The sequence below is a fragment of the Lynx canadensis genome, chromosome B1, assembly GCF_007474595.2.
Source record: "Lynx canadensis isolate LIC74 chromosome B1, mLynCan4.pri.v2, whole genome shotgun sequence".
Taxonomy (NCBI): domain Eukaryota; kingdom Metazoa; phylum Chordata; class Mammalia; order Carnivora; family Felidae; genus Lynx; species Lynx canadensis.
The window spans coordinates 186,238,615-186,257,352 of NC_044306.2; the positions used below are offsets into that span (position 1 = coordinate 186,238,615).

General features: G+C 48.0%; 1 protein-coding gene across 3 annotated transcripts in view; it reads left to right on the top strand.

The window, feature by feature from the left end:
• CCDC149 (coiled-coil domain containing 149) overlaps positions 1-10,422 on the top strand; it is a 95,338-nt gene extending 84,916 nt beyond the window's left edge. For all 3 annotated transcript variants that reach the window (XM_030314105.1, XM_030314107.1, XM_032593010.1), the window contains 2 exons: positions 3,522-3,638; positions 9,792-10,422. In XM_030314105.1, coding sequence (XP_030169965.1) covers positions 3,522-3,638; positions 9,792-10,225 — 551 coding nt within the window. In that variant the 3' untranslated portion in view covers positions 10,226-10,422. The remainder of the gene's footprint in view (positions 1-3,521; positions 3,639-9,791) is intronic.
• The last annotated feature ends 8,316 nt before the right edge of the window (positions 10,423-18,738 follow it).

Here is an 18,738-nt window from a genome sequence, read left to right on the forward strand (position 1 = left end):
ACTGAAAGCCAGAAAAAAACCTGGCAAGAGCAGAGCCTGGCTCCTTGAGTTTTTCATTTTACTTCCCTCTTCTCCACTCTAAGCATCAGCCTGAGGAGGAAAGTGTGCATTTTGAAAGTACTTGGCACACTTTGGAGAAGGGAGAGAGGGATGTTGTGTTACAGGGAATCAAGAGCGCTCCCAGACATTCACACGCCCAGCAAACGGAGGTGCCTCTGTGGCCTTCCACACCGCCTGTGGTCTGACTCCTTGTGGGTCACCTGGCCCCACCCCTCCTCCTCCAGGTAGAGGCATCAAAATGAAACAATGAGACAGCAGACCATCAGATTAGAGCTCACATTCATCAGCATAGATGGAATCCAGACTTAGAAACGTTAGGACTGCCTTCTGATAAGCCTTTGAATCCTTCAAACGCTGCAGGAATGACAAAATCTTGGCATTTTACCTCCAGATCAGGAAATGAACTCTCCAGGCAGGAATTTCAGGAAGTATTTATCTTCTCCCCAACCCCCACCTTGGTTGGCCATGGAGAGTGATGGCTTCAGTTTCCCTTTGCTAATGCTTGTTGCTCAGACTCTTGGAGAGGTTTCATGGTGCTGGCTCCAGCATTTTTGAGGAGCCACTGTGGAAAGGATGATGTTCTGTGACTGGAGAGGGCCACAGAGACACTGCACCCTCGAGAATTCCTCATGCCAGGAGGAGGTGGCCCTCAGGCCACCTTAGTCACTCGGCTGCACCCAGCTCCCAGCTCAGTCGGTAATTCTGATTCTTCGGCCGCCAGGGCAGAGGGGACTTGGAAGACTGGTTGGGACACAGAGTGGCAGAGTGTGTCTCTTCCTGCAAGACCGGGTCTACCTGCTAGAGAAAGCTCAAGAAACGCAGTCCTGCTCCTAACTTGAAGACAGTAACTGTTGCCTTGATGGAGAGAAGCAAAAGAAGTTCACCCTGAGGCATCTGCTATGGGTTCATAGTAACCACTAATCCCTCAAAGTGTTCCCAGATTGGATCTTTGCAGCACAAAGGGAGACCTGATGGTGTTTATTTCATCTGAGGGCCTCTTAATAATATCCCAACCTGTACATCTACAATTCTCTTTGGGACACTTCTCCAGACTGTGTCCCTGAAGATTCTGGAGCTTTTTCCACATCAGACACTAGCTGTGCTGGTGGGGAGCTTCAGGATCAGCTTCTATCAGATTTCTGTTCTCCTGGGATGACCCTCAGCAGACACCAGAGTGCTGTGGCTGCTAACAACATATGCCATCTGCCCGAGGCAGCAGCAGGCACCTGTGCCCACCAAGACATCAGAAGTCCCAAGAACCCATCACCCATTTATCCAGACACTTATCAGCTATTTATTAAGCACCTCCCATATGCCGGACTCTCTACTACAGTCTTGGAAATGAAGTTCCCTACTGGGAAGCCAGTATTGTAAACAAACTGAGGGCTCAGGGGTGCAGTCCAAGGTTCAGCTGGTTCTCTAAGGGAGGGAACGTCTTTATAGAAATACCATTCTATATCTGCTGAGGCTGAAGCAGAGTAAAATCACAGAGCTTTAGGGCCGATGATGTGAGCCCCAGAGAGACTGAGTAGCTTGGAGTTAGAAAAGGTCTTGCTTAGAGTGTGATGCTAAGTGAAATAAGCCACACAGAGAAAGACAGCTACCATATGTGTTCACTCTTATGTGGATCCTGAGAGACTTAACAGGAACCCATGGGGGAGGGGAAGGGAAAAAAAAAAAAAAAAAGAGGTTAGAGTGGGAGAGAGCCAAAGCATAAGAGACTCTTAAAAACTGAGAACAAACTGAGGGCTGATGGGGGGTGGGAGGGAGGGGAGGGTGGGTGATGGGCATGGAGGAGGGCACCTGTTGGGATGAGCACTGGGTGTTGTATGGAAACCAATTTGACAATAAATTTCATATATTTAAAAAAAAATAATAAAGTGGCATAAAATTAGCACTGTCCAAAAGAAAGAAAGAGAGAAAGAGAGAAAGAGAGAAAGAAAGAAAGAAAGAAAGAAAGAAAAGAAAGAAAAGAAAGAAAGAAAGAAAGAAAGAAAAGAAAAGAAAAGAAAGAAAAAGAAAGAAAGAAAAGAAAGAAAGAGAGAGAGAGAGAAAGAAAGAAAGAAAGAAGAAAGAAAGAAAAGAAAGAAAGAAAGAAAGAAAGAAAGAAAGAAGAAAGAAAGAAAGAAAAGGTCTCGCTCAAAGTTGGACTGCTAAGCAGGCTGGATCCATAGCCCTGGGGTTTTCATTTTGGGCACTGCAGTTCCCACCCTCAGAATCACAAGGCCTCGTGGACAGAAGTCTGGGATCAGATTCTGCTTGGCGTGCCCTCCTGACCCCTGGGCAGTGTCCCTTTATGTCCACGTGTTTTATGTCTGTGTGTCTGTGTCCATGAGCCGCACTGTGTCCGAAGCCACACTTCCCTGCTCCTAACTTCCAGAACTTGCCATGGCCTCAACAATAGAGTTGTAATGGTCTTCTTCGTTCCTCAAACTTTCTCTATCCACTTAGGGTGTTCATACTACAAGTTCCTAATAGATGAAAGAGTTTGGCCAGTATGGGACTAGCTGTTGTAAGTGAAAGTTTAGCTGTGATAATTTGGGGGACCTGATACTATCTTCCACATGACAGAGTTAGTACTCAGCCTACATGATCAAATTGAAATAAATCAAATATAGTGTATATGGCAAGTAGAATGTGTTTATTTTTTTTAATTACAAAAAATTTTGCTTACATTTATTTATTTTTGAGAGACAGAGTGAGACAAAGTGGGGGGGGGGAGGGGCAGAGAGAGAGGGAGACACAGAATCCGAAGCAGGCTCCGGGCTCTGAGCCGTCAGCACAGAGCCCGACTCGCGGCTTGAACCCACAAACCGTGAGACCATGACCTGAGCCAAAGTCGAACGTTTAACCGACTGAGCCCACCAGGCGCCCCTAGTGTAAGGGTTTAGAGTGTATGTAGCTGTCTACACTGCAAAGTAATAATTTCAAGATGTGACATTCACTGAGCGCTAATGAAATGCTTAAGTGCTTCACACGAGTCAGTTCATTTCATCACAACTACCCGGCGAGGTGCGTGCTGTCCTTCCTCATTTTACAGAGGAAGGCTCCAAGGCTTAAGTCCCTTGTCTGAAGTCAGCCATCTAGCAAGTGGCGGGGTCCAGAACACAAACCGTGTAGCAGTCCCAGAGCCTGCACTCCCGAACACCCCGCAGTGGTTATCCGTGCTCTCACCTAACCCAGACCAAAGCCATTCGGTTTGTGGCCAACATAACAAACGGTGGCATTTATTGGCAGCCATGTCCCTGCAGACTCTCAGGACATTAGACAGCTGACCCTGCACCTCCCTGCCTGGTCGTCACGCTACAGGAGGGGCCGGTCAGCCATTTCTCTTCCACGGCATGGCCTGTGATTAAAGAAAGTGCCTTGTTCACCCAAACGGCCAGTCCATTGTGTGGGGTGAATGTAACTATAACCGCACTGGTGACATCCTGTGTCCATTTTCCCCTTTTCCACGACAGGGGGCAAGGACACCATACTGTTCGGCGACCCCGCTGTTCCCACCATACAGAGATCAAGGTCTCCCCTGCTGAAGTTCATCGAGCAGCCTGCTGAGACCAAAACGAATTCCAAGGACGGTCAGTAAGCACACCTTGATTTCTCTGTCTCTACCTGATCACAGAGGAGGGGCTCAGTGGGCATCGGTTCTTCCCCTTCCTACAGCTTCTGTGGCCCCGTGGGGTCATTCCTTGCATTTCCTGTTGTTGTTTCTGTGGGTCTGTCTTGTTTGGAGCTTCCGGCCAAAGAATGCAGGCCTCTGGACTCAGAACAGTGGCATCAAGGTTAAGAGAAAGGGCTCAGGATATGAACAAGTCGGGCTCATGTTCCAACCCCATATTGTGTTGGCTCTGAGAAGTGGGACTTCTAACCTCTGCACGTCTCCTCACCCATAGAATGGTGAGATGATGGTGCCAACCTCAGGGAAATCTTGGCCCATTGTCTGGCACAGGTTAAGTGTCCTGGGAATCATTTAAATGGAGAATAAAAGCTTCTCCTCTACCAGACACACTTTCCGGAGGCAGAGTGTTTTGAAGGTACCATTGAGGGTGGCACAGGGGCCCATCTCACAACGTGAAATACAGCTATCTTCCCATGTGGCAGTCTTGTTTCCCCAGCTAAACTATCCTTCCTATCTTTCCAAGTTTCATCTGTCTTCTTTTTTATCCCTAGTGTGATCGCCAGCTTCCAGGATGGCCCCCAGTGATCCTCACTTCCTGGTATTCATGCCCTCGCATATTCCCCTCCACATCGTATCAGGGCTAATCTGGGTGACTAATAGAATACAAGGCACAAGTAACCTTATGTGACTTCCTAGGCTGGGTCATAAAAGACATACGGGGTCTTCCTTTCCGTCTCTGTCTTGAGTCATCCTCCCTGGAGGAAGCCGGCTGCCATGTGCTGAGGAACCCAAGCAGTCCTACGTGCTGTTCATGCGGTCTGGAACTGAGGCCTCCCAGCCACCAGCCGTGAAGCAGAATCCGCAGCCCCAGTCAAGCGTTCAGATGACAACAACCCCAGTTAACATTTTGGTGACAGCTTCATGAGAGACCGCTAATGAGAGCCACCCCGATCAATTGCTCCCAGGCTCCCGAGTCTCCAGCTGCTACGTTTTGAGTTAACTTGTGGCACAGTAGCACGTAACTCACATACCCAGCTTGCGGGAGCCAAGGGTCTCTCCCCGATTCCGGTATTTTCTCTCCGTCTCCTCTCGCTCTGAGTCATGTCTGCAACCATCAGCGCTATGAAAATATTCTCGAAATATTCTTCCAGCCGGGTCTCATCTGCAGTTACAGTCCCTTATTTGCCAAAGTCCAGACCTTACCACCTAAGTATTCTGTGGGCTTCTCAAGTATGCCGTCACCAACTCTCCACGCCTCCTCCCTTTTTTTGCCACCCTCTCGGCTCTGCAGCTGCCTTTGGAGTCCTCATCGACCCCTGTCAGCTTTCCTTCCTCATCGCATCTGGTCTGTGGCCACTCTTCTTCAGACCTTCCCCCACCTCCATTCCTCCCACCTCTGGCTTGGCTCAACCCTCTTTTCTTCCTCTGCAGGGCTTCCATCCGGTTTCCCTGTCTTCTGGACCCTCCCTACTTCACTCCCATCCTCCTCCCTTGTGCTGCAGGGTAAAGCTTCTGGAGCACTGCTCTCCTACACCTGCGCACCCTGCTCTGAAATCTTCGGTGGCTCCCCACTGTCTCCCACTTGAAATCGTAACCGGCAAACTGGCCTACCCTGTCTTTCTGACCTGATGATTATCTGTCTTGAAAACTGTGCTTTTATCAAGCTGTACTAACCAGTTTGAAACAGTTGTTACCATTGTGTAACAAACCACCCCAAAACCTAGGGCTGAAAGGAACTACTATGTCTTATTAATCACGAGTCTTTGGGTCAGACCAGCAGTTCTGCTAATCTGAGCTGGGCTCAGCAAGGCTCACTGGGTACAGCTGTGTTTTGAAGCTCGTCTCAATCACTTACAATAGTGCATGGAATGGGAAGAATTGGACAGGTCTGGGATTTCAACAAAGAGGATCCCCAAGCATACGCAGGGAGAATTCTTGGAGAGAATCCCCAACTCGGGTGGGTTTCATATTGGCCAGAAGGCAAGGCCGGGTCTTTCCAGCCAGCAGCACGTGGCTGTTTGCAGATCTGGCCCGTAACACACCATGGTCCGGTGCAGTCTGGAACGTGGCTTGGCTGATGGTCAGCCCGTGCCAGCATCCAGTGTCCACACTGGATCCGAAACCCTCTATCTGCTCTGAGCTTGTTTAGCCCCTGGGTGGGTGGGCCCAGGCCTGCGAAATTGACGAGATCAGGCGCGTTCAGGGTGGTATGGCCGTAGACCAGGCCTGCAAAATTGAAATGGAACATGAGACCGGCTTGATTTTCACAAGGGTAGCATAAGTAATGGCCTGATTCAAAATGATAGCTTCCAGAGTTCCATCATTACCTCTCATTGTTCCAACCCCGTCCTTCACCAGTGCGGTAGGAACAAGGAAGCATTTACGTAGCGGCTGTCAGCGTCTGGGAAGGTCTCATCCCCACCGCATCTCTGATTAATTCCAACTGAAAGAAGCCCACACTTGGGAGGACAAAGCCCGTCAGAGATCAGTTAACAAAAGAAGACGAATGTCCCCTTCGGGCCATTGTGCAAGGGTGACACGGTTTTAGGAGCCTAACCGCCTTTCTACAAAAAGCTACTATTTCTTCATCTTTTTGAGAAAACATTTTTTCTTTCCTTACTATTTATGCCATGAAGCAATTCTACCGGTCGATTGCGTCATCATTATTGACACGTGTTTGTTATTAGTAAGGATTAATGATACTAATTCTGTGTGCAAAAACAGCACAGAATAATTACTATTATTTTCTAATAATATCTTCCCATGCCGAGCTAGTTCAAAAATCCTTCTTTTATGGAAATGGCAGTGCAACATGTCTGTTCTCAAGGGGAAACCAAAACTCGGCACAGTTTAGGAGTCAACATTCCATAAACCCAGACTTAAGGGCAGGTTTTGCACCTCCAGCAAGGAGCGGAGGTCCTAGTTACATAGATCAGCGTTTGTGGCATTTTCGGGAACTTTTCTTTGTCTCCTGACAATGACTTGCGCATACTTTTTAGACATCTTTTGGATAACAAGGGAGGAGAGGATTGAAAAATCTTGCTGTTGACCTATAATCTAATCCTGGGCGGAGGCTGGCGCCTGTGTTTTCATGGTCCTGAGGCTCTGAAAATCCAGACATTCTCAGGAAAAACAAACAAACAAACAAACAAAATCCCTGATCAGACCAAACGGGAGAACCACAGCCTCGCCCATCCCCCTCTTGACGCTGTGTTTTGACCTCTAAGGATGACAGCAATGTCGCTTCCCCCCCAATCCCCAGCCAAAAAAAAAGGTTGAAAAGTTCTCCCTGGTAATCTCAGAGGTTTGCCATTTTAAAAAAGATTCATGCGTTTGGACATGAGCAGAATGTCATCTAAAGAAATGGCACGAGGCAAAGTACCGGCGACCAAAAGGCCCCGGTGTAATTTAGACCACCCTCACTTAGATGTAAATTAAGGTAGAGAAGATTAACCTGACCCACAGTAAAAACACCGAGAATGGTTTAGGGGTTAGGTTGTTACGGGTAAGGTTAATTAATTTTTCAGGGGCACCAGAATATACTATTAAGTGTCTTGGAAGGAGTAATTTCATAAGAGTAATTTCCAGACGGAGTTTATTCATCTCACGTTGGTGAAAAATTTAACTGCAGAAAGGACCATAATTTACTCCTTTTGAATACAGCTCCTTGCACGATGCTGGAAACTTGCTCGTTTTGACTCGGTGTTTCCCATAACCCCCGTACAACAACCATAAAAATTTTCTTTTCGTTAGTATGGAAATTATGTTATTGCTTCCCTGAGCTACCTCAGATGCCACTAAACGTTTGCGTGAGTTAGAGATCTTTTTTTCTGAGAGTGCCATTTTAGGAACTTTTAGGGTAGCAACCTGAGTACAGCCTAAACAAATACCATAAATTCGGTGGTTGCTCTCATTTATTTATGTGTGACATTTACATATATGTACTAATATACTCATTTATTCATATATATGTCCCCAGATTCAAACATTTAATCAGCTATCTGGTGAGTACCCACTATAGAACACTGGCAAAGTTTGAGGCCCCTGGGTGGCTCAGTCGGTTAAGCGCCCAACTTCGGCTCAGGTCATGATCTCACGGTTCATGGACTCGAGCCCCGCGTCAGGCTCTGTGGTGACAGCTCGGAACCTGGAGCTGCTTCAGATTCCGTGTCTCCCTCTCTCTCTGTCCCTCCCCTGCTCACCCTCTGTCTCTGTCTCTCTCTCAAAGGTAAATAAATGCTAATTAAAAAAAAATTGACAAAGTTTAAAAATTAATCAGGTAGGATTTTATACTTCAGGTGATTTTTTATGAGCTAATTATACATAAGTAACAAGTTAGGGGTAAAAAAGTAAAAAGTACAAAGCTCCCTCGGAGGTGCAGACACAGCTGGGGGAGGTGAGGGGCACTGCGGTTGGTAATATTTTGCTTCTTGTCCCGGCCGCTGCTTCCGTGGGCGCATTCACAGTGTAAGAATTCAGTGAACTGTGGACATAATGATTTGCACACTTTTATGTAAGTTATACTTCCATCAAAAGAAAAAAAGGAAAGTGAGGGACTGTTTATAGACATTCTTGAGTGCTTAGCATGTGCCAGGCACTGTGAACAGGTCAGGTGAGGCTCCTGCTTATATTCTAGAATAAGATAAACATGTAAAACGCTGAGCACTCAGCCCAGCACAGAAAATCACCTAAAAGTCATTAGCCGGTACGATTCATTTTAGAGAGGGAGAAACCAAAGGTGCCTGCATAAAATGGACAGAAGTGAAAGAAACGTGGGAACTGAGGCTATGGACTGAAGCAAGAACTCATCAGTTAGGATCCTGCCAAAGACGTAAGTGAAAGGAATGAAAATTTATCCTAAAAGCAGCAAGCCTCCAGTGAAAGGTTCTAAGCAGGAAAGCGCATGGTCAGAACAGCTCAACTCTCAGGGCGCGTGGGTGGCTCAGTCGGTTGAGTGTTGGACTCTTGATTTCGGCTCAGGTCATGATCTCACAGTTCATGAGTTGGAGCCCTGAATTGGGCTCCGAGCTGACAGCGTGGAGCCTGCTTGGGATTCTCTCCACTCCCCCCCCCCCCGCCCCTCCCCTACTCACTCTCAAAATAAATAAACTTAAAAAAAAAAAAAAAAAGGGCAACTCCCTCTAACTGTCCTCATTTGTCCCCCAGTTTCCCCAAATGCCAGCTGTCAGCCTGAAAATATTTGCATGTGTCTGATGCCAGCCCAATCGCAGTAAGACTCCTCTCGGGCCCCCTTATGGGTACCAGGAAGTGTTCCCCCCGGGCCCCTTGCCCCTGAAATCAGCCCTGTGAGGCTCTTGCATGCGTTTCACCACTGTTTGGTCTGAGAGCTAAGAAAATCTTGACTTCTGGGGGCCTCAGAGTCTGGCATGGAGCGCACATGATCGGATGCTAAGAAGCTGCTCCCCAAGTGGGTCTCAGTCCTGCAGTCTGGAAGGGACATCAGAGTCCCGCCCCCCCTTTTGTGTCTAAGGAAAGGAGACCAGATGGGTCCTCCTGATCACAAAGCGATGAGTAGGAAAATGGGGCTGGGTACCAGTCCTCAGGACCCCATTCTCTGCCATCCACCCCCCTCCAGTTGAACTCGACAACCTCTGTTATTTAGAGAAGTTTGGTGGAACAATTTAGTTAGGAGGCGTAGGGAGCTTAAAGCTTCTTTTACACATGGCATGTTATTGAAACTGAGGAAACATCAGCTGTCTGCATCGAAGAATGAGGTGCTGATGGAGAAAGGGTGATGGGGGACCCTAAGTCCCTCCCAACTGTTCTCTTTCCTGCCGTGAAGGCAGCCAGCACCTCTTGTCATTACTAAAGGTCCCAGGTCTTTCCTGAGCTGCAGCATCTATAAAACCTGCCTCGATTTAGATATTTAACGGCACACGGAAATGATGGTTATGGACGTGGCCAAGGGCTCCCTTTCCCTCCGTGAATGACACAGAGCGGCTGCTTTCTTTTTTAATGTGGGTCCCATGGCCCCCGCCAGCAGCATGTTCTACCTGAGAGCCCCTGTGACGTGGGCCTGGGGTTGAGAGGAGAGAGGGAGTGAGGGCTGACTTCCTGCCAGAGGTGTGATGCTGTCCCGGGTCTGTTTCAGGGGAGATCCAGACGCAAGAACGAGATGAAAGTCGTGCCGCCACCGAGGCATTGACAGCACCCGAGGACGCGGGAAGGCCCACCATCAGCTCCCCGGCAAACCAGAGCCACGGGAACCAACGCAACCCCTTTCATCCTTCATTACCGCAGGTACCCTCTGAGGAAGAAGAAATGAACAGGCTTGGAAGGGAAATCACGAAACTGACAGAGGCACAGGCAGAGGCAGAACCAGAAGGGGCCAAAAGAGCAGGTCCCGGGGAGGCTCAGAGGAACGAGATGGGGACAGCCACGCTGGGCCTGACCTCCAGGGGGGAGGCCCCCAAATCTTGCCAGGGCCCCATTGAGTCCAACCAGGCAGCGGCCGAAGCCTCCACCGCGGAGGACAGCAAGGAGACCCTGGAGGGTGCAGGCAGGAGGAGCCCCGTGAAAACATGAAGGGGAAAGGGATCCCCGCAATGTCACATCAGAGGCACGGGGGACGGTAAAGAATCAAGCATCAGAGCAGCTTTCGGAGGCGACTCTCTCCTAAAACACTTCCAAGTCCGCAAGTGAGAAGGGACACAGGTCCTGTTGCAAACTGAACATGCTGATGATGCCAGCACAGTGCGATTTATTAAATGCCGGTCCTCAAGCTTCCCGGTGTCCTCTCTTTGTGCCGAAGACGCGCTGCGGTGAACACGGCCGGGCGCAGCATCGTGTCCCCCACACGGCTGGGTTTTGGCATCCGTCTTTCTGTCGGCGTTTGTTTTATTAGAGATAAGATGTTTTTCTATTAGCATTTAATGTTGTCGATCAAGATTATGGGAAGAGCTTGAAAGGGATGGGGTTTTTAATCAGGCCCCTGTCTTTGTAATGGTTAGGCGGCTGGAGAGAAAGGTGTAATTGAGCGTAATGGGTCCAGAGGGCCCACGGCTCCGCCTCATCATGTCAGGGCCCCGTAAGGCCTCCCAGCACGGGTGTTCTTGGCACCCTGCCCGCAGCCCTGTCTGTCACGGCCCCGACTGGCAGGTGGAAAGGGGCTTAAGCAGGCTCAGAAGGCTGGGCTTCCGGTTTGAAATCCACAGCCCCTGTTGAGCCCTGTTTGCTGGCTGCTAGAGCTGAGTTTTCCAGCCTGTAATTCTGAAGGATTAATCGACCTGGACTGATGGAGTGGGGCTGGGGGGGGGAGGGGGGGTGGGGGGGGATAAGAAGGCAAGGAAGGGGACTCCAGGGGTGTTTTGATTTTTTGTTTCTGAGATAAGAGCCAGAACCTGGAAATGCTGGTTCTCTCCACTCAACCTGCGCTGCCTATAGGGTTTTATGGCCATGTAGGGTTAGGGCAAGATAAGCAGTTCCCTGTGCCACCTGAAACCTTGAACCCTTCACCTCGCTTCCTCTGTGCCGCCACGTACTGGGATTTTAAAGACAAGACACAGAGCGGGTGGCCCTAGGGTGGAGAGAGAGAGAGGAAAACAAGATAACTTCATGACAGCCCGTTTAAGGGGGACTGTGGGGCCAAGCACCAAGGGTGGGAACAGGGGAGATATCATCCCTCCTGGTTCTTTCCTTAGGGATCAAATGAGCTCTTGCAGGTGGCATCTGGAGCCACAGGAAATTAGAGACTCGTCGAATGATAGACCTTTCTTTCCGCTGAACTCCATTCATTTCCCCAGAAAGGCCCGATACCAGATCCCAAAGCTCCAAACACCCCCCTGAGAACCAGAATCACTCCTTGGAGAGGCTCTCCTGCAGGAAAAAGAGAGGCTCCCCAGCTGGGAAAGTTGAAAATTCCTCGGAAGTATCAGCTGTCAATAGCACGCTTGTGATTCCGGAGGGGGGGGAAGGGGGGGAGGGGGAGGGCGGGGAGGGCCGGCCCACCCTGATACCTCCCTGCCACGTCTCCTCTGCGGCCTTACTCTGCTGTGCCGCGTGCTGCCTTACGCTGCAGGAGAGCGGAGTGTAGGCAAGAAGGTCCAGCGTGGGCGCCTGGGCGGACCTCCCGCTGCTTTCTTCCCGCTCGCTTAGAGGTCACCCCAGTAGTGGGAGAGGTGGCACGGCCGAGTCGGTGCTCTGTTGCCCCTGGACACAGGAGCTGGGATCTGGACACACCACCTGCCCCTGCCCGTCAGGCCCCGATGCCCCTTTCATCCGTCTGCGCTTCAGCGCCTCCCCGCTCTCCAGACCCACCCCCTCAACTCCCTCTCCAGGGAGGTCGCTTCTGCAGCTGCAGACCTTGCACAGGCCAGCAGCCACAGAAATAATTTTCCTGCTGCACGAGGCCTTAACTATCTGCAAATGTTCAGCGCGACCGCATCGTCCGCCAGAGCCACCAAAGGAAAACACAGCCAGATTTAATACAATAATAATAAAAAGAAAGATCTCTCCCCTCGGAAGCTCTGGTTTTGACACACAGTCGGCCAGGTGCACATCTTTAGGGCCCATTGAATCACCTTCTGGAAAGCAGGGCTTACAATAAACTCCGTCCCATTCCATCAGGGGCAGGGAAATGCTGAGTCCCAGAGAGAGGGGGGTTTGGGGTACGGAGGTCAGAGGGAGTGATAAGCCAAACTGTGTGTGCCGAGGGCCTGGGAGGGTTTTGTGTCAATGGATGGAGTCGGAGCCAATGAGTTGATCCTGTCACATATGTAACCTTGACATTGCCCCATACGCACATGACACTCCCCCACCCCTGCTGTCCTAGCCCGACATGGTTCTCCTGTTCCACAGACATTAAAGAGCAGGTTTCAGCAATTATTTATGGTTGTCTTCTGTCTTTTTGAGAGTCGTCGTGAAAGCATACAGCATTCTCTCTCCTCCGCCAGGTAACCCTGTGTCAGTCAGAGTCCTCTCAGCTACAACTCACACTTCAAGAAACTTAATAGAGAAATGAATTACATTACATAACACGCAGTTCAGAAGTAGGGCATTCCTGGGCTGGTTTATTCAAGAAGTCATCGAGTATCTGGGTTCCCATCTTCCTGCTCTGCCGAACCTCAGTGTCAGCTACTCCCTCAAACTGCCAAGATGGCTGCCACAGCTCCAGCATCAGTCACCTGTTCTTACATTTGTGTCCAAAGGCAGAAGGAAGTTTCTCCCTGTGTGTATGTGTGTGTGTGTGTGTGTGTGTGTGTGCGTGTGTTTAAGAGCAAGAGCAAGAAATCTAGGTCTTGGCACATTTCATCGGTCAGAATTATCGCATGCCTCTGTCTACACCAACGCCTGGCAAGGGAGATGGAATATTCCTGCGAAGGGTTTAGGTTCCGTAAGATCACCATGGGAACTAGGGAGGGCCCGACCGGGGACACGCACACTCTAAAAGGGTGAACACCAAAACAAAATCAGGTCTGAAGAAGTACAGGAAAGTTAGAAATGGATTTAAAATAGACCACCGACATGGGGCGCCTGGGTGGCGCAGTCGGTTAAGCGTCCGACTTCAGCCAGGTCACGATCTCGCGGTCCGTGAGTTCGAGCCCCGCGTCGGGCTCTGGGCTGATGGCTCGGAGCCTGGAGCCTGTTTCCGATTCTGTGTCTCCCTCTCTCTCTGCCCCTCCCCCGTTCATGCTCTGTCTCTCTCTGTCCCCAAAAAAATAAATAAACGTTGAAAAAAAAAAATTAAAAAAAAAAAAAAAAATAGACCACCGACAGCATTGTCTCTGAAGTCCATGTCTGATTTTGTTTCATTTTCTTCCCTTTAAAAGCCAGAATGTTGCGTTACTCATGGGTTTGGAGGTGGGGGGAGGGGCAGTGGTTGCTTGTTTGTTAAGAAAAATGCCATCTTCTCTCTGCTCCTCCCTGGCTTCTTTATCATCTGTTCTGTTTTGCAGCTGGAACGTTCCCACCTTTGTTTACCTCTTCGAGTATGTCTGTCCTTCCATTATTTTTCCAGCTCGGTTGCCAGCAGAATGCAGAGCAGTCTGGATAAATGAAACAGAGCTGACAGGCCTCTTAATGAGAGCTTGTTTGCACATACTGCATTTCTTGTGACGGCTCTGTACCTGAGAGCCTTTATGTGTGGATTTTTACATACGAGCGTTTGTCCTTCTTGTAATTAAGGCCCCTGGAAACGGATTGGCTTTTTAAAATCAGGCATTTCTCTTCCTTAACTCCTTTTTCCATGCCTCCTCTGTCCACTTTCCCCTCCCCCTCTGTCGTCTTCACCTCACGTGGCTATTCCAGAAGCCTCTCTAGCTAGGAGGCTCCTACTGGCATTCAGCTCAGTCCCTGCTGGGGCCTCCTCTCAGTTGGCAATCTTACGCTAAATTCATTTTCCCCTATGGGTCCTCTTGTGTCCTCAATCCCAAACACACACCATTGTGATGACGTGGAATTCTAAAAAGGGACCTGGCATCAGTCGTTCACATGTTGGGGTGAACTTGGGGATGTGTTATTCCCACTGGGGCATTTGTGCCCCTATTCACCATGTGACATGAAAGGTTCAATCTCTTCCTCAAGGAATTTCAAAGACCAGCTACTTGCTCATTGGTATTTTCGTCCCTGTTTCTTTAAAATTCCAGCACGCCTTAGCCATGCTTTTCTCCTGGTTCCATCACTTTCCCGTAGCCCTTGGGATGGCTTGTATCCGACTTCTCCTTGAAAAAGCCCTCTCTTTGCTCTGCCCTCTGCTTTCATTCTGGACGCCTCCATTTGGAACAATCTCTGTTAATAATACAGAGGGTACCATCACACAGCTCAGTTAGGATGTCAAAGAGCCAAAAGATTCCCCTTACTTAACTCACTACTTTAATATATTCCTTTTTTCCAGATGTCTTTCTGAACGGAGAAAAATTTGAAATTCCGAGATGCAGTAGAGAGCTCAGTAGTGAATCTAATTAGAAATGAGAAGCAGAAAAATAAGAAGGGCCTGTCTCTCGATATTATGATTGCTCACAAAAACAAAACAAAACAAGTTGATACAGCATGAAGGCAATTTAAGATGATAGATACAGATGTGCTGCCTTACATTTCATATCACCTCTTGAATGGGATTTTTTTTTTTATAGGGAAAGTTTGTACAATACTGACAGGTTAGACTTTCTGGAATCTATGTAAACCCAGGAATATATTTTGGATCTTAGCCAAGGCCAGTGATAGCCTATTAAATTTAAAACAATTGGTGAAAGAAAGAAAAGAGAAAGAAAGAGAAAGAAAGGAAGGAAGGAAGGAAAGGAAGGAAGGAAGGAAGGAAGGAAGAAGGAAGGAAAAGAAGAAAGAAAGAAAGAAAGAAAGAAAGAAAGAAAGAAAGAAAGAAAAAGAAAGGAAGAAAGGAAGAAGGAAGGAAAGGAAGGGAAGAGGGAAAGAAAGAAAGAAAAGAAGGGAAAGAAAGGAAAGAAGAAAAGAAAGAAAGAAAGAAGAAAGAAAGAAGGAAAAGAAAGGAAAGAAAGAAAAGAAAAAGAAAGAAGAAAGAAAGAAAGAAAGAAAAGAAAGAAAGAAAGAAAAAAGAAGGAAAGAAAGAAAGAAAGAAAAAGGAAGGAGAAAAGAAAGAAGGAAGAAAGAAAGAAGGAAGGAATGAGAAAGAAGGAAGAAAGAGAAAGAATGAATGAAAGAAAGAAAAAGAAAGAAAAAGAGAAAACCAGCTGCTATTTTGTAGTTTAACTTAAAGACAGAAGTAACTTCTATTCATTTGCAGACTTTGTGTTATTGGATTCTATGACCATCATGTAACATAACTATATATATTTTTTTGTTACCTGAAATAAACATGCAGTAATTTTCCTGATACAGATGATTATCTTTATTATTTGCACCATTCTCCCTCCCCACCCTCGCCACAGGCCAGGCATATAGACTGAGCGTTCCTTCTGAACATATTGTAACAACTTATCAGTTGCAATCTGCCACCTAAAATTATTAGATCGTATGGTAGTCATGAAAATTATGGAGAATGTAAAGATTTTATGCATTCCGTCAAAAATGCCAGATCTAAAATCAGTTAGTTTATTTCCTGCAGTCTTTCAAGTTGACCAAAGCACTCACTGATTTGCTCTATTTTCTTACGTTTTTAGTATTTCTGCATATATATATATATATATATATATGCACTGAAAAGCCCCACTCGGAAAAAAATTCACTGCAATTCTGAGAAAAAGCTTATCCTAAACATCTAAAGATAGCATTTCTAATTATTGTCTACATTGTGTTTAAACTGTGCAAACTCGAGCATTATTCTCACTTTACCAGCTGTGTCTAGGTAGAGTCATTACATCAAACGCTTCTAATTTTACAAAAAGAAATCAAAACAAGTGTGTGTTTAAGTCTCAGTGACAAATGCAAACCCTGTGAGTCAAACAGGCAAACTGATTAGCAAGCTGGCTGGGAAGTCAAAACAGCAAATATAAGGAGATTAACAAAACAGATCTGTAAGATGAGAGGGGTAAAAATAGCTTCCAGGGGCCAAGTGGGGTCCAGTGGGTGGGTCTGGCCGCAGCATCAAGTTCTGTGCCCAAAACCAGATGCCTGCCTGTACCACTCGCAATCTTCCTCCGTCCCAGAACTCTACCTGCCCTCCCCCAGGAGCGGGGATCAAAGTTCAGCACGCCAGCCTCTTCACCGGATGCAGAAACTTTCTTTCAAACCTAAGTGGAAGCAACGTTTCCACTACTTGAATCTTTCTAGTTGCAGGCACTCACTAGGACACAAGGTCGTTCAATCTGTTGATACGTAGCTATTTTTCTGACATTAGCCATCACTATTAAGTAGACATTTATTAGATACTTAGGTCCTCCCTTTATACAGCTCTCACAAATAACACTTGATTTAATTCTCACAACAATACAATATAATGATCTTATTTTACAGACGAGAAAACCCAGGCCCAGAGAGGTGAAGTGACTTAACTCAGGTCATACAGCTTCTAAAAGTGTGGCGGAGTGGGGGTTCCAAACAGGCCACTTCACTCTTCTATTATTTCCTTTCTTTGTTTCTTGCCTCTGGAGCCCCATGGAAGAGCTTATCAATCCAATTCCCACCGATGGACCGAAAGAACATGGAATGGGTCTGCTAGGTTACCTCTTTAGTCTTGGAGGGTTGAGGGTCATGAAGAGAGAAACTAAAAACAGAAGATACTATGATCTGAATGTTTGTGCCCCCCCCCCCCGCCAATTCATACATTGAAATCCTAACCCCCAAAGATGATGGTAACAGAAGGTGACACCTTTTCCCAAAGGTGTCCCAAAGTCATGAGGGGGGGAGCCTTATAAAAGAGGCTCAGAGAGATCCCTAATCCCTTCCTCCATATGAGGACACAGTGAAAGGCACTGGGTGTGAACCCCAAAGAGGGCTTTCACCTGACCATGCCGGTGCCATGACCTTGGACTTCCAGTCTCCAGAACTGTGAGAAATGAAGTTCTGTTGTTTATAGGCCACCCGGTCTGGACTGTTCTATGACAGCCCAAATGGACTACGACATAAGGTAAGTGATGAGAAGCACCAGCCTCCTTCTAAAAAAGAAATCCAAACCTCCCTTGATGATCCTGAATTTAGCCTATAATCGGGGCAGCGAGTGGAAGATGGGGTGTTGGGCATCCATCCGTGGGGTGTTCATTCCTCTCCACTGTGTGTCCTATGTGCTTCCTGCCTCGTTTTCACCACTTTAAACTGTGGGGATAGGCAAACACATCTGTTGGGATCAGGATATTTAAAGAAGCAGTTTGCTAGTCCCCTTTCAACGCTAATCTGCACGGTTCAAGCGAACGCTTCAAACCAGTGAAAACCAGTTGGTGGAGCAAAGTCACCAGACAAAAACCTTTCTCTCCAATTGTCACTTGGGTTCAAGGAAAGATTTGTAAATAACAAGTTAGTCCTAGTAAGCGGTAAAAATAGCCACCGGGGATGGGCTTCTGGCGAAGGTTCCGTTTGACTCACTGCCTCGAGTCTGGGAGGAATGGAAGTCGCAGCTAGAAAGTGGGTCTGCCCGAGGAGCGTAAAAAGTTGTTGGGTGCTTTTATTCCACAAATGAAGGTGGCTACGCATTCTAATCTAGTCTGTGTAGAGATTATAATTTTCAAAAAGACAGGCTGAACATCCAAGTCTTAGTCAATATCAGCCTGCCCATGGGCTTCATTGTTCCAACCGCCTCTGTGTCAAGAAGTCAAGAGAAGCCTTGTCCTTATCCTGACTGTGGAGAAGGCCAGCAACTTCAGATCCCAAAGCCAACCGCCCTGTAAACTGCTCTGTCACACTGCTTCACTGGCCCTCTCACCATCTGGGACCTCAGGCTGCCCTCAGAGGCACGTGTGAGGAGACACAGGGCCCAGTGAAGTGGCATTGGCCTTGTGTCACGCTGGCGGCCCCAGCATCAGAACCACCAGGAAGCTTGTTGCAAATAGCTGTCCATCTTTCCCTTTGGATTCCAGCCCAGGATGCCCAGGGTTTTTTGGGGTTTTGGGGTTTTTTTTGTTTTTTTTGTTTTTTTTTTTTTTTTTTTTGGTTTTTTCTTTTCTCACTTTCCTGAGTGATCCTGGTGCCCTCCATCTTGGGAGCCACACGGAAGGACAAGATAACCAGAGACCCCACGTCGTGGTCAGCAGATGTAGAGAGAGAAGAGGGTAAGGAGAAATCCTGCCTGTTTTGGGGAAATATCTTTGCGGTTTCCAAATAGTAGCTGAGCCTAGGAGCAGAGCCTCAAACAAACAAACAAAAGTAACCAAGGCCCCAGTGCAAGACTGAATTGCTGAGTTTTAATATGCAACACGAAGACTGCCAATCGGCCTCTCGGTGGGTGGCAGCGGGCGAGCAACAGCTGAGGACACCGGGCAGGGGAGCCTAACTGCAGGCTGCATGTGCTGGCATGGTGTGTGAGAGGTCGGGGGTCGGCGGTTGGGGTGGGGGGCTAGGTGACCTCAGGAAGGGTCTCAGAGCGCCCAGAAGGACTCTAAGGGGTGGGAGGAGTTGAGCCCTTTGGGCATAGCAGGATTGGTTCAGGGCTCCTGGAATGAGGGTAGAAAGGAACCTGGGGTGGGGGTGGGGGGTCC